Source organism: Myxine glutinosa, chromosome 2, assembly GCF_964187855.1.
Source record: "Myxine glutinosa chromosome 2, kmMyxGlut1.1, whole genome shotgun sequence".
Lineage (NCBI taxonomy): Eukaryota > Metazoa > Chordata > Myxini > Myxiniformes > Myxinidae > Myxine > Myxine glutinosa.
The window spans coordinates 186,786,903-186,800,837 of record NC_136262.1 but is presented as its reverse complement, the minus strand read 5'-3'; the positions used below and the strand labels follow the sequence as shown (position 1 = coordinate 186,800,837).

The window sequence follows — 13,935 nt, the reverse complement described above, 5'->3', positions numbered from 1 at the left end:
ACAGCAACACAGTCTGCCTCTCCCACCACTCTGTAAACCACACAACTCCAAAACCAGAACACACTCCTGCAACTTTAATCGTTGAAAACAGCAGACCTGTTGTTTTTGATCAACTGTTGCATAGTTGAACTTCATTTTCAGACGGAAGAGAGGCAAAGGCAATTTTGGCCAACAAGGTGTTTTTGTTTTCAGAGTCCAAATCAATAATATATTGTTGCGGAGATGAGGACTGTATATTTTTTTGATTGTGTATTATTATTATTGTTTATTCTGCGCCCCCCTGCCTCCGGAGCTGTGTAAAGGTGAAAGGGCATCCCATAATTAGTCCACAAGCATACACGTCAGCCAAATAATAGAATACCCCTGTTTGATAGTTATATCTTATTCTGTGTTTTAGGGTAAGGCTGTGTCTCCCATTAATTGAAGTACTCCATTGCACCAGTGAAAGAGAATAGATCCCCTTTCCTTCCCATCCCCAAAATCTCCCTTTCCTTCCCATCCCCAAAACCTCCATTTCCATATTACATCCCCTCTCGTCATTGCTGAGCCCTCGATTCTCAATCACCTCCCCTCCAATAACCGCCATTGACCATGTGCTTGAGTCGGAGAAGAAAGGCGGGTCCCCACCTCGTCAGAGAGGGGAGGAGTGATCCAGCCCCACTCGACCAACCATGAACAAGGGGTTTGGCTTGAGAGGGCGGGGAGGGAACGTTTGGGGGAGGTTCGCAAAGGTTGAGGGGCGGGGCCTATATAACCCACGGCGGGGGTGTTCCCAAAAAGAGATGCACTTTGAGTTGGTCTGAGTCGGTTGCCAGAGGGAGTTGGTCGTCAAGAGAGAGTCGTGAAGAGTCAGTCAGTAGAGGTGGTGGTCAAGTGGTTGCGTTGGTTGCGGTGAGGAGTCGGTGGTAAAGAGTGAGGGACCAAGAAAGAGTTGAGGGTTTGGACCAACGAGTCAGACAAGTCCTGGGAACGCAGCGGACGGAGGCCGCAGCAGCAAGAACACCCAACAGCCAAAGGGGGCCTGAACGGCGGTTTGGAGCAGGGCCGAAAAGGAACGGCGGCTGGTAAACACGCCGGTTGAGCTGCAGGACCCCCTTGGACCTTTCCTCTCCCTCCAGAAATCCACCTCCTGCCTTTCCACCCTTCTTGTATACGTGAGTTTGTTTTGTTTGTTCTGTCCCTGGGTATTTAATTAAGTCTGTAGATAAGCTAGTATTTGCACTGTGTCACCTGCGTCTTATGTGTTGTAAATAAACTTGATTGCTCCTTTTTGCTTATGTGTGTAAATAGTAAATAAATTCAGTAGTATTTCCAACCTTTTTGTCTTCTTCTTCTTCTTCATATCCGTGTCGCCTTTGTCTTTTCCCTATTGACTAGCTGTAGTGCGATACGGCCAACGTTTGGGTGGAATCGGGTGAGTCGGGGATCCTGTTAGGTCGCGGTTAAATACACCACCGCTCGGTCATCATAACATCTAAACCGCGATCTGTAACAATTGGTTGTCAGGAGTTGGATTCGGACCTGGGACTAAATTTGTTAGGCCCAAATTTTGGAACACCAATTGTGTTATTAGGTAACAATTGGTGTCTGGGAGTAGGATTCGGGGCCCGAACCAAATTTTTAAAACATCTAGGAAAAAATTGGGTCAAAATTTGGAGCGGCCGAAATTTGTTTTGTTTTACAAAACCTGAACTTTGAAATCGCGCCATGGCTGGTCAAGGCGACGGGATGCCGGTGGGAGAGATAGACGGGGTAGAATCGACCCAGGACCTCGGGGAAATGTATGTGGAGGAAAGGGAGGAGGAGAGCAATGAGGTGGTTGAGGGTATATCAGACGCACAAAATGGCGCTCTCGCGCACGAGGTTTCAGGCGCGCAAAGAGGCGCCTCGCACGAGCGCGCGGTAGCCGAGCCCGCTGTATCAGCGGGCTTTAACATGCAGCAGTTCATGGCACGGTTTAGCGAATACATGGCACAGTCGAAGTGCGACAATGAAAAAAGAGCCAGGGAAATGGAGGGAATGGAAAACAGAATGGGGGAGCGACTAGGAAATCAAATCGGGGAGTTAGACAAGAAATTTGGGAAGTTAGACAATAATTTTGAGGGGTTAGACAACGGGATAAAAGAGGTAAAGAATGGGTTAACGGGGGTGGAAAACAGAATGGCTGCCCAGGAGAATCAGTTAGAGGGGGTGAAAAATGGGTTAATGGGGTTAGAAAATAGGATGGAGGCCAAATTGCAGGAAATAGGGGAACAATCTGCCAGGGAAATCAAACGAATGGGGAACCAGATAGAGGAGGTGCAAATCGGGTTAGAAAGTAAACTGGATGCTCAGAGGGATGAATTGGGACAGATGAGGGTGGCATCTACAAAAGAGATGGAGGAAATACGACGAGGTGTGAGTGAGGAGGTTTCGGGGCTACGCGAGGAGGTAAAGCGAGGTGAGAAGCGTATGGAGAAAGAAGTGAGAAATAATACGGCAAAGTTACAAGGGGGAATAGAAGATCTGACGGAGGAGGTGGAACAGCTGACGGAGGGACAAAAAGAACTAGTGGAGCAGGTTCAAAAGAACACTGCGGTACTAGGAGGGTTAAAGGCGACACAAAAAGAAATTAAAAACGAATTAATAGCGACGCAGAGGCAATGTCAGATGGTACGGGAGGAACTGACAATGAGGGTGGACGAGGTGACAGAGATAATGGAGACAAAGGACCGGCAGGTGAGGATGCACATAGAGACGGTCACGGTAGCCTTAGAGGACGAACTTGAGGAGACGCACCGAGAAATAAAAGAGGTTAAACAAAAATTAGAGGAAGTGGAAGAAGAGGTGAGTGAAATTAAGAAGAGACGGACAGAAACTAAAAGAGAAATCCAGGAGGAGGTGATGGAATATGTGCAAGGTCGGTGCTCAACTCATAATGTGATGCTCACTAACCAAATAAAGAGTTTGCAGGTGGCAAAGGAGGTGCGGAGACGAGGTACGGAGGTGAGTGGCAATGTATATGATGTGAGGAAAGCTTCAGTCGGCTTGGGGATTGGTTTGGATCCGGGTGTTCGTGAAAGGCCGTTGGTGAAGTGTGTGACAGGTCAGGTGTGCGAAAAAAGAGGTGTGCGAGAATGTCCGACCATGGGGTGTGTGAGGAAAAAGTGCACGCCAAGGAGTGAGTGTGCCGTTAAGAGTGAGTTGGTCGAAGCGCGTGTGCGAGGGGGTACATGGAAGCGCGGTGTGGTGAGTGTTACAGAGGATGTAACGAGAAAGTGTACGCCTGTGGTGAGTGTTACAGAGGGTGTGACGGGAGAGTGTGCGCGAGAGGATGCGCGAGAAAGGTGTGTAACGGACGGGTGCATGGGGAAAGCGCATGCTGTCAAGAGTAAGGGAGAATGCATGCCTGTGGTGAGTGTTACAGAGGGTGTAACGGGAAAATGTGCGGAAGAGTGTGCGCGAGAAAGGTGTGTAACGGACAGGTGCATGAGGAAAGAGTGCGCTGTCGAGAGTAAGGGTGAGTGCGCGACCGAGAGTGGAGGTGAGAGTAGTGAGAGTGACACGGAGCGTGAGTTGGTTGTGGCAGGTGAGCGAGGATGTACACCTGGAATGGAAGGATGCACACCTGGAATGGTAGAGTGTGAGTGGGAATGCACGCTGGAATTGGTAGTGAGGCACGTGGTTGGGTGTGCGAGTAAGAGCACACCTGTGATTGTCACAGAAGAGGTGCCCGAGGAAGGGGCGCGAAGAGGTGTGTTGGTGAGGTGTGCGAGCGACGAATGTGTGCCAAGGTGTTCGGTGGTTAGGTGTGTGACCAAGGCTGGGAGTGGAACGAGTGTACCTGGGTGTGTAAGAGAAGGTACGACGAGGAGCATGGGAACAGCTAGAGGTGTGAGCAAGAAAGGGGTAGCGTATGCATGTAAGCATCCAGGTGAAGCATCGACGATAACCGGGTTAGAAGTTAGAACGACTTATAGCCGAATCAGGCCCTCGGTGCGCGTCGGGCAGCTTCGCGTGCCGCGAGGACCAGCGGGGTTCCGAACCACGGCGGTTTCGAAAGAACCGCCGTACGCGATCCACGCTGTGCCTCGCTTGGAACGGCCGCGTCCGGGCTCCACTAGGCGGAGCGGGCAGCCCGATAGGGAGGGTCGTCATGGCGACCACTTTCTATTGAGACGTGCCGGCAGGTCGAGATCGGGACATTGGATGGCTCCACGCCGAGGTGGTGCGTGGGATCTCGGCCCGGGTAAGCCCCCGTCCCTGCCACGAATGCGGGACGTATCCAGCCGCTGGCACAAAACAACCCGTATTCATTGCTCGGCTGTACGAAGCCGAGCTTTAAAAGGGAATTGGCGCACCGAGAGGATGTAATAAGTAGACGGGTGATAGTGATAGTGATCGTGATTTGATACGAAATTTATAATAGTGGGTAGAATTGGCAGTAAATGGAAAATTTTTGAATTGGTTGGAATTTGGACGAGCAAAATTTATAGTGAGAGACCCCCGATGTGGTGGGATGGCAAATCCACCATCCCTCACAAGTGGGGCAAATGCGCTATAGTTTATGGGGTTGATGGCAGTGAAAACTAGCCCGGGTGGGTTAGGATATTGATAGGGCCCTAGAAGATGACATTAGGTGACGATAAGGTTAGGTAGTGACTGATACCTGTAGTGGGGACGCAGGTAGTTTAGTGTGGATGATAATGATGTGGGAGCGCAATAGTTTAAAGGGACGACTGGGAAGCGCAAGTTTCAGAGGGGAGTAGTTAGCTGAGATGATGCCGTGTGTTTGAGGATTGAACAGGTGTGATTGAACAGGTGTGATTGCACAGGTGTGCAACTGAACAGGTGTGTGGAGCAGTGTATGAGGGAGTAGTGGTGATTGTGTGTTGTGTTGACCAACTGGTCCAGGAAGAGGAGGAGGGTGCAGGTGGCACCAGGTAGGATTGCACAGGTGTGCAACGACAGGTGAATGAAAGACAGGTGTATGGAATAAATGGTATGGAGTATTGGAATGGATGGTCGTGGAGTGAGTATGGTGGAAATTGTGGAGTGGAGTGGATGGTGCGAAGGTGTGAATAGGGGAAGAGTGGACCCCCATCACGGATACCCGGGGCGGGTAGTGTAAGTGTTAGGTAGAGGGTACAGGTAAATTGTGGTTGGATATTGGCATCTGTGGTGCGGGTGAAAGAATGGTCTTTGGATGGGTGCATTAGTGTTGTGGAAATGGCTGGGCGTGTAGCCTGTTAGTGTGTGTAGTTGGTTTGGGCACTCCACCACTGTGAGGATGTCGGCCAGGTGAGGCCGCAGGTGGGCTCTGGGAGCCGGTGGTTGTGGATGGGGCCCGAGGATCCGGAGGATGGACCCGGGTAGCCCAGTGCCAGAGGGCACCATGGGGTGACAGAGCCAGGAGGGGCTGTCCCCAGTTAGTTAGGTTAGGGTGAGGAGCTAGGTAAGCTCGGGTGGCAACTGCAGTGGTGGAGGTGTGCAGGTGGGTAGACCTGCTGGGAGAGCTACACGTCGCAGCCCAGAAATTGTGCGAGGCACCGGGAGATGAATCGGGGGAGTGAGACCCCAAATTGAGAAGCACCACAGTTTGGGCAATGGGAATTGGTTTTTAGAACCCATAGTGTAAGTTGGCCAATGGATTGGCAGGGAGAGACCCCGGGTAGTGTAAAGTGTGTTAATGTCATTTAGGAAGTAGTTAGGATGAAGTCTCCTCGCACCATCTGCATCCACTCACCTGAGGTGACAGGTACTCCGCACCATGCCATGTTTAATTATTTTTTACTGTGCAAATGTTTGGATTGTGAGACGCATCATGACGTGGGTGTGACATTGTGCTTTGATGTTCCATCTCTGCCTCCTTATGAGGATTGATGATGAATTTGGTGATGGCAAATTTTGAAGTAGAGGGATTGTGGAGACGAATTTGGTATAGGGGAAATATGGGGAAGACGTGACAGTAGTGACGAATTTGTAAATGTGTAGATTTTTTGTACATATGGGGTAAGGGCAAGGGTAGGGTAGGTGACAGGGGGGTGACGTACGGTAGGGACGAGCTTTCTCACTTCGCCCTCCGTACGCATTTCGCCTTGCATTGCCTTATTGATGTGTACCCTTGTGACCTTACCCCTCGCTCAATTGTCTTTCCCCTTTTGTCTCCCACATGACCTGTGCGCCATTGGGTGCCGAGGGGAGCGTGCGTGGGTCGGCCATTGTGTGCCCGAAATTCCCAGAACCAGCTGTCTGCATCGATGCACCACATTATGGACCACATGTCTGTGGCCGAGCACCACTTATGGACCCCATGGGTTGGGGCATGGCCCCTCTGCTGGAATCGGCCATGAGGGCCCGAAATCTTGCTGGCGGACCTTGGCCACAGGGCACCGATGCCCCACAGGTGAACCACGCGTAGTCGGCCCCTGTGGGCCATAAATAAAATAAAAACGGACACGTTAGGTGCATTCTTTCATTGCAAATAGGCCGCCAGCAAGGGAAGATGACAACACCAGGAAAATAATAATAACCAGCAGAGGGAGCCGAAGAGCAAGAGACACCTGCAGGGTTAGGGGTTGTTGATTTTATTTTTATGGAACACTGATGAACTATGGAGACTGCACCGATTGGTGCTTGGGTGTGTATTGGTGCGTTTTTGGGTGCTTTAATGGTGCGTCGATGCAGAGCAGACTGTCTCCCCCCCAGAAAGAACAATTACAGGTCCTGGGTTAGTTTTGTAAATAAAAATAGCGTCATTGTAAATAATGCTTCCCACCGTCAGTGTATAGTTTGAAGACCATTCCGCAATTCAGTTAACTGTGGGCGTAAGTCTGTTAGGCAGGGTGCAATGGACACATTTATTTATGTTTTAAAACTGTCGCACTCAGGGTCAGGTTAAAAGTAGAGGGAACTACACCTACGTGTCACACTAAAAGTAAAAGTTGTAGGCCCGGGACGTGCCTAAGAGGAGGAGGGTGCAGTGTTGCGGAGATGAGGACTGTATATTTTTTTGATTGTGTATTATTATTATTGTTTATTCTGCGCCCCCCTGCCTCCGGAGCTGTGTAAAGGTGAAAGGGCATCCCATAATTAGTCCACAAGCATACACGTCAGCCAAATAATAGAATACCTCTGTTTGATAGTTATCTCTTATTCTGTGTTTTAGGGTAAGGCTGTGTCTCCCATTAATTGAAGTACTCCATTGCACCAGTGAAAGAGAATAGATCCCCTTTCCTTCCCATCCCCAAAATCTCCCTTTCCTTCCCATCCCCAAAATCTCCCTTTCCTTCCCATCCCCAAAACCTCCATTTCCATATTACATCCCCTCTCGTCATTGCTGAGCCCTCGATTCTCAATCACCTCCCCTCCAATAACCGCCATTGACCATGTGCTTGAGTCGAAGAAGAAAGGCGGGTCCCCACCTCGTCAGAGAGGGGAGGAGTGATCCAGCCCCACTCGACCAACCATGAACAAGGGGTTTGGCTTGAGAGGGCGGGGAGGGAACGTTTGGGGGAGGTTCGCAAAGGTTGAGGGGCGGGGCCTATATAACCCACGGCGGGGGTGTTCCCAAAAAGAGATGCACTTTGAGTTGGTCTGAGTCGGTTGCCAGAGGGAGTTGGTCGTCAAGAGAGAGTCGTGAAGAGTCAGTCAGTAGAGGTGGTGGTCAAGTGGTTGCGGTGAGGAGTCGGTGGTAAAGAGTGAGGGACCAAGAAAGAGGTGAGGGTTTGGACCAACGAGTCAGACAAGTCCTGGGAACGCAGCGGACGGAGGCCGCAGCAGCAAGAACACCCAACAGCCAAAGGGGGCCTGAACGGCGGTTTGGAGCAGGGCCGAAAAGGAACGGCGGCTGGTAAACGCGCCGGTTGAGCTGCAGGACCCCCTTGGACCTTTCCTCTCCCTCCAGAAATCCACCTCCTGCCTTTCCACCCTTCTTGTATACGTGAGTTTGTTTTGTTTGTTCTGTCCCTGGGTATTTAATTAAGTCTGTAGATAAGCTAGTATTTGCACTGTGTCACCTGCGTCTTATGTGTTGTAAATAAACTTGATTGCTCCTTTTTGCTTATGTGTGTAAATAGTAAATAAATTCAGTAGTATTTCCAACCTTTTTGTCTTCTTCTTCTTCTTCACATCCGTGTCGCCTTTGTCTTTTCCCTATTGACTAGCTGTAGTGCGATACGGCCAACGTTTGGGTGGAATCGGGTGAGTCGGGGATCCTGTTAGGTCGCGGTTAAATACACCACCGCTCGGTCATCATAACATCTAAACCGCGATCTGTAACAATATTAACTCGATCAACACTCGGTAGAGCGCATACCTCCGCCAGGTTTAACAGTTTACGTTTTGTCCTGGTGTTGCCTCTGATAGTAAAGAAATAGTAAAGCCCTGGTGTTGGGCTAGCGGCTAGGGTGCCGGCTTAGGATATGAAGAAAATTAAACCAAGGATCCTGGGTTCGAATCCCGGTCGATCGCTGAATTAACGCCAGGGGGGTTGACTCAGCCTGTTTCATCCCTCCGAGGTCGGCTATTTGAGTACCAGTTCACTGGTAATTCCCTGCTTGTCGTAAAAGGCGACAAACAGGGTTGGCGGCAGGAAGGGCATCCGGCCGTAAAACATTGCTTCAAAAAGGGGACCAAAAAACAACAACAACCACGGTTCCCGAAAAAGGCCAACCCCTGCTTGGCGGGGAAAAATGGCCCCTAAAGGTGGTTATTTTATATTATATCCCACCGATAGGTTGGATCTGGATTCGGACCTGAACCAAAATCGAATTGGCTTGTTCTCGTCATCTAACCAACTCATCCCCCAATTTTGTCCTAACCCACCAACAACTTTTTGAGATATCATGCTATATATCGTTTTTGGCCCTGTCTTTAAATAGTGAAGAATCCATTTTTTAAATCCTAGTATCGGAATATGTGGCCGAATCTTCACCAAAATCTAATAATTTTGTCCTTGTCAAAAACCCAACGACTCCACCAAATTTTGTCCAAATCGGTCCACAATTTTTTGAGATATCCTGCACACAAACAAGAAAACAAGAAAGATTGTCAAGCAGAGCACAATACTTGATAAACCCCTAAAATTAATTTGACCTTAAAACAATTTGTGGTTGAATTAAAAGTCCAAATAATCAAATCCTCTTCAAATTTCAAGTCAATCTTTTTTTTTTCTTTTTTCTTTTGTATACAAGATCGAGGCTCGTGTAAGAGCTAACATTAATGACAAAAAAACAAACGGACACACAAGACAAAATAAAGGCAGCGGGAGACCAGATGGGGAGAGAGGGGGGAGCACACAAGTACAACATTTGAGAGCAGGGACATCGGGAGATCTGTGGGAGGGAGAGGGCTTGGGGGGAGGAGGCATGGGAAGGTATAAAATTGCAAAAGAGGTATAAAACACATGGACACTGCTCGGACTTCCAGGAAAGAAGTTGTTATTTCAAAAAAGGTGGATCTGGGGTGAATTAACAGGGGTAGAAAAGATCAAGGTTTTGGATGGAGGAAGATAAGAGATGGTGTTGAACAGCTGTTTTAAAGACCTGGAGGGAGGAGTGGAATTGAAGAGAGTGAGGATGTTTGTTCCAGAGGCGGGAGTAAAGAGGAATGAAAGAGTGAAGGTGAGCAGAGAGTCTTGATTTTGGCACTTTCACCAGAAGTTTCCTGATGAAAACTGACAATTTTAGAAAGTTGGCGTATGTTGTCCTTTTGACCTTCTGACTTCAAAAGCAATAGGTTTCTTCCTTATGACCAATTCTACCATTCGATGAGGTTTCGTGAAGATCGCTTTAAAATTGTGACCTGTAGGAGATTGACACACAGACAAACAGATGGACAGAATAACACACGTGACCAAATTCTGATTTTCGCAAGTGATGAATAGACAGGCGTGAAAACATAACCTACGTCCATCGCAGACGGCGGAGGTAAAAAGTTGCAAGTTATAAGCATCAAGAAAATGTTCGGCCTTAATTCAAAAGGCATGATTATGCAAAAAAGGAAGCAAAGGTTCACTTAAAAACTGCTTATAATTGGGAAGAATCGCATCATTATTAACCTCGCCTGAGGAGAGGGTATTGCATTTGTTTGTCTGTTTGTCCGCACAGAATAAATATGATTTTCTCTGCAACCGTTGGTCCGATTGACAGGAAATTTTCACCATAGGTGCAACTCCACCTGTATAATTTTTTTATGATAATTATGACGTCATAGGTCACGTGGTTCGGCCGCCATCTTTGGAAAACCCAAAAAACTTTGCACCTCTATATCTCCGAAAGCGTGGAATAGAAAAAAGTGAGACATGGCTCATTGTAAAGAACTCTCCATGGGGAATAAAATATGTTCATGATTATGTCATAGGTGCCTCCATTATGACGTCATAATTCGACAAGTACAAAACTTCATCCTATCAAGATGAAATTTCTTGAGTGCCATGTCGGCATAAACTGGTGGAGAAAAAAAATAATGATGACGTCATCGGTCACGAGGTTCGGCCGCCATCTTGGAAAAACTTTGCATCTCTATATCTCCGAAAGGAAAGCGCTGAATATAAAAAATTGAGACATGGCTCATGGTAAAGAATTCTCCATGGGGAATAAAATATGTTAATGATTATGTCATAGGTGCCTCCATTATGACGTCATAATTCGACAAGTACAACACTTCATCCGATCAAGATGAAATTTCTTGAGCGTCATGTAGGCATAAATTGGTGGAGAAAAAAAATTAATGATGACGTCATTGGTCACGTGGTTCGGCCGCCATATTTGTTTTCACACAAAAGCCTTAAAAACCACTGAAAACACATCCTGACGAGGGTCTGCAATCTTTGATTGCTCTTTCTTGTTATCATTGTATTTGGGAAGAACTGGCCAAGACATCACTCACTCGTATAGCTGCCCAACAGGCTTCTTCCTTATGTCCAACTCTACCATTGTTGGCTGAGGTTGGACGGTTTTTTAAATCACAGAGCGGCCTTCCTCCTGGACTACACAGGCATTAGGTGCCAGGTGTTGAGTATCCTCCCGAGGGTGAGGGGACATCACGTGATTGCAATATGCACATGTTGAGAACCAACGTCATTAGGTGGTGAAATGAAAATGGTGAGTGTCTCCAATTGCATGTTGTAATCAAAAGACACTCTCACAATTTGGAGGGGACTTGACATGATGACGTACCTTCAATTTTCAATGAGGGGAATGATAATTTGGAATAAGAATGCATTTCGAGTAATTGTGCTCTAATTGTAAAACCCAAAATCCAAGTACTTTTCCCCAGTAAACTGTGCCAAGTTAATTTGGACACATTCTTGGGACAAAAACAATCCACTTCAAAAAGTTTTGTTAATAGCCTCAAAGTATTAATCCAACTTTGTGCAAGAGTACGGAATATGTAATTTATCCTTACGTAATTATGAACACTGATCTGCAACGTAAAAAAAGAATAAAGAATATTTATTAAGTATTACACTGTCAGATAAGGTAATCTCACCTCAGTACAGTGTCCTTCTGTGTTTGTCTGCAGGTTATATTCTAGTGGGATCTGATAGTGATTGGCAAATAGGGAAGCCACACTCTTGGGGGAAGCAACATTTCTAAGTTCTCATCCTCCATCATGCAAAGTCCGTCCTTGGCACACCTGAACTCCTTTCCACTGTGAAGGCCTTCATCTGCAGCTAGATGGAGTACTGCTCTCCCCTCTGGGCTGGTACTCCTGCCTCGCATATTGCTCAGTTTGACGCCATGGAAACAAAGGTCTTCAAAGTCATTGGAATCTCTGACGATGAGGCTGAGTCTATCACTTCGCCATCGCCGACAAGACGGTGGTCTGTCTGTCTTCTACCACCTCCTTTATGGTCTTGCACCCTATGCTCTTTCTGTGCCTTGTCCCCCAAGGTAGCTGCAAGATGTGCACGGTCCACCTGCAACCCTCTCCTAGTGAAACTGCCTAAATCCAGAATCATTACTCAGCTCTACTCAATCGGTCCTCCTTTTTTTTTTGTTCCTCGCTTGTGGAACCAACTTCTACACTCTCTTCAATCAAATCCTTCCCTCCCGGTTTCAAGATAGCTGTTCAACACCATCTTGAATGCCATGATATTTTCTACACCCGTTAAACCATTCCCACCCTTCCCAAAATTTTGCTTCTGTATCCATCTTGCCCACCCTTTGCGTTCTCCCTTACCCTTCATCGTTACCCGCATCCCTTGTTTGTCCGTCTCCATCTATCTTCTCCACCCTGATCTTGGCATTTCCCCTTTCTCCTTCTGCTGTTCTTTTTGTTGTGTTGAGTCCTGATCCGTTCTGTTTTCTAGCTCTTCCACGAGCCTTGACTTTGTATGCAGCTTTGCAATCAAGTTAAAAAATAGCATTGTTGAGTCTGGAGTATTGTTGAGCCAACCACCAGAAGTAGAAGAGGAGGAGGAAGATGGGCCACTTGTGTAAGTGCTCCTGAAGTGCAAACACGTGTCATTGTGTCCACCACAGACACGACAAGCATCCTTGGTAATGTTGGAGCCTAGAAGCATGTCGCAGCCGATTTCCTGCAGGAACAAAGTGGGAGAGATCAGAGAATTAAACGCTGGTGAGGAGAGTCGAAGTGAAAATTCACTCATGCAAGTATGAACCAAAAATAACACCTGAGCACAGTGAAAGTCGACACAAATAAATGTTTGGAGCAAAATAATGGCGATTCCTGTAAAAGCTACAATACACTATAATGAAAAATATTTCTGATGCATCAACAAGCTCATCCGTTGGAGCAGATCATCCATTTTCTGATTTATTAGTCTCCTTCCAGCTGTTATCCTTCACCATGCTGTTGCTTTGCCACCCTTCTAAACCTCGCACACTTTGTCCAAGATTTTCCATGGGAGCAATGGTTTGCATCCATGTGGAGAGGAAATTAAGAAATGAGGATATGCCCTGCTTAGTGTGGTGAGAAAGGCGGCGCCATTGCTGTGCTGGCGCTGGTATCCAGAACTAGCAGGAGTACCCGGGTGGAGGCAGGAGAGGGAGGAGTGAGGAAGTGAGTGGGGGGAGTGGAATGGGGAGGGGAGAGAAAAGTGAGGGGAGAGGGAGGCAAAATAATACTACATATACATCTTTTGAGGGTGGGGGGAGGGGGAGGAGGGGGGGGGAAGGGTTGCTTTGACAGGCCCGTCCGTTTTGGAGAAGGGGGGAAGGGAAGGAGGAAATATTTTCCCGTGCAAAGAGTGCTTTAACCTCAGTGTTGCCCAGGTAAAAAAGGAAATTGTAATACCCTCTGCTACCATCACCAGGTAGCGCTACATGGTACACATTTACATAGAGAATTTACGCCCCTCTCCGGGCCCCCCGCGCCCCGCATGAGACCGTGGCCACCGAGCCTATGTTACCCCCCAGACAAAGTTGTGTTTGTAGTTGTACCCCAAGTAGAGTATAAAAGCTGGAGTACCCGGCGTTGCTCAAGCACAAAAGAAACATTAACATATTTGAAATGAGGGCAAATATAATGGAAAAGCAATTACATCCAAATCAGAATCCATCACAAATGTCAAATCATCATTTTACCTTTTTGTTGAATATATGCTGGTGAATGTGCCGTTGATCACGTTTCTGAGTTAAATTTGATGACGTTCAGGAAGAAGATGAAGCCTTACCACCAACTTCGACCGCTACACCTTGATTGGAGGCCACCTGTGGTAAATTCAATTGACTGAACATGATTTGAAAAGGCACACACCTGTCTATATAAGGTCACACAGCTGACAATGCATATCAGAGCAAAAACCAAGCCATGAGGTCGAAGGAACTGCCCTCAGAGCTCAGAGACAGGATTGTGTCGAGGCACAGATCTGGGGAGCCCTACAAAAAATTCCTCCTGCATTGAAGGTTCCCAAGAGCACAGTGGCCTCCATAATTCTTAAATGGAAGAAGTTTGGAACAACCAGGACTCTTCCTAGAGCTGGCCGCC

The 13,935-nt window shown here is 47.6% G+C and overlaps 1 protein-coding gene across 2 annotated transcripts in view; it reads right to left on the bottom strand.

Annotated features, from left to right (window-relative positions):
• Window positions 1-13,935, bottom strand: part of ADAMTSL5 (ADAMTS like 5) — a 167,710-nt gene that overhangs the window by 37,365 nt on the left and 116,410 nt on the right. For both annotated transcript variants that reach the window (XM_068106601.2, XM_068106602.2), the window contains exon 7: window positions 12,385-12,523. In XM_068106601.2, the coding sequence (XP_067962702.2) occupies window positions 12,385-12,523 (139 nt within the window). The remainder of the gene's footprint in view (window positions 1-12,384; window positions 12,524-13,935) is intronic.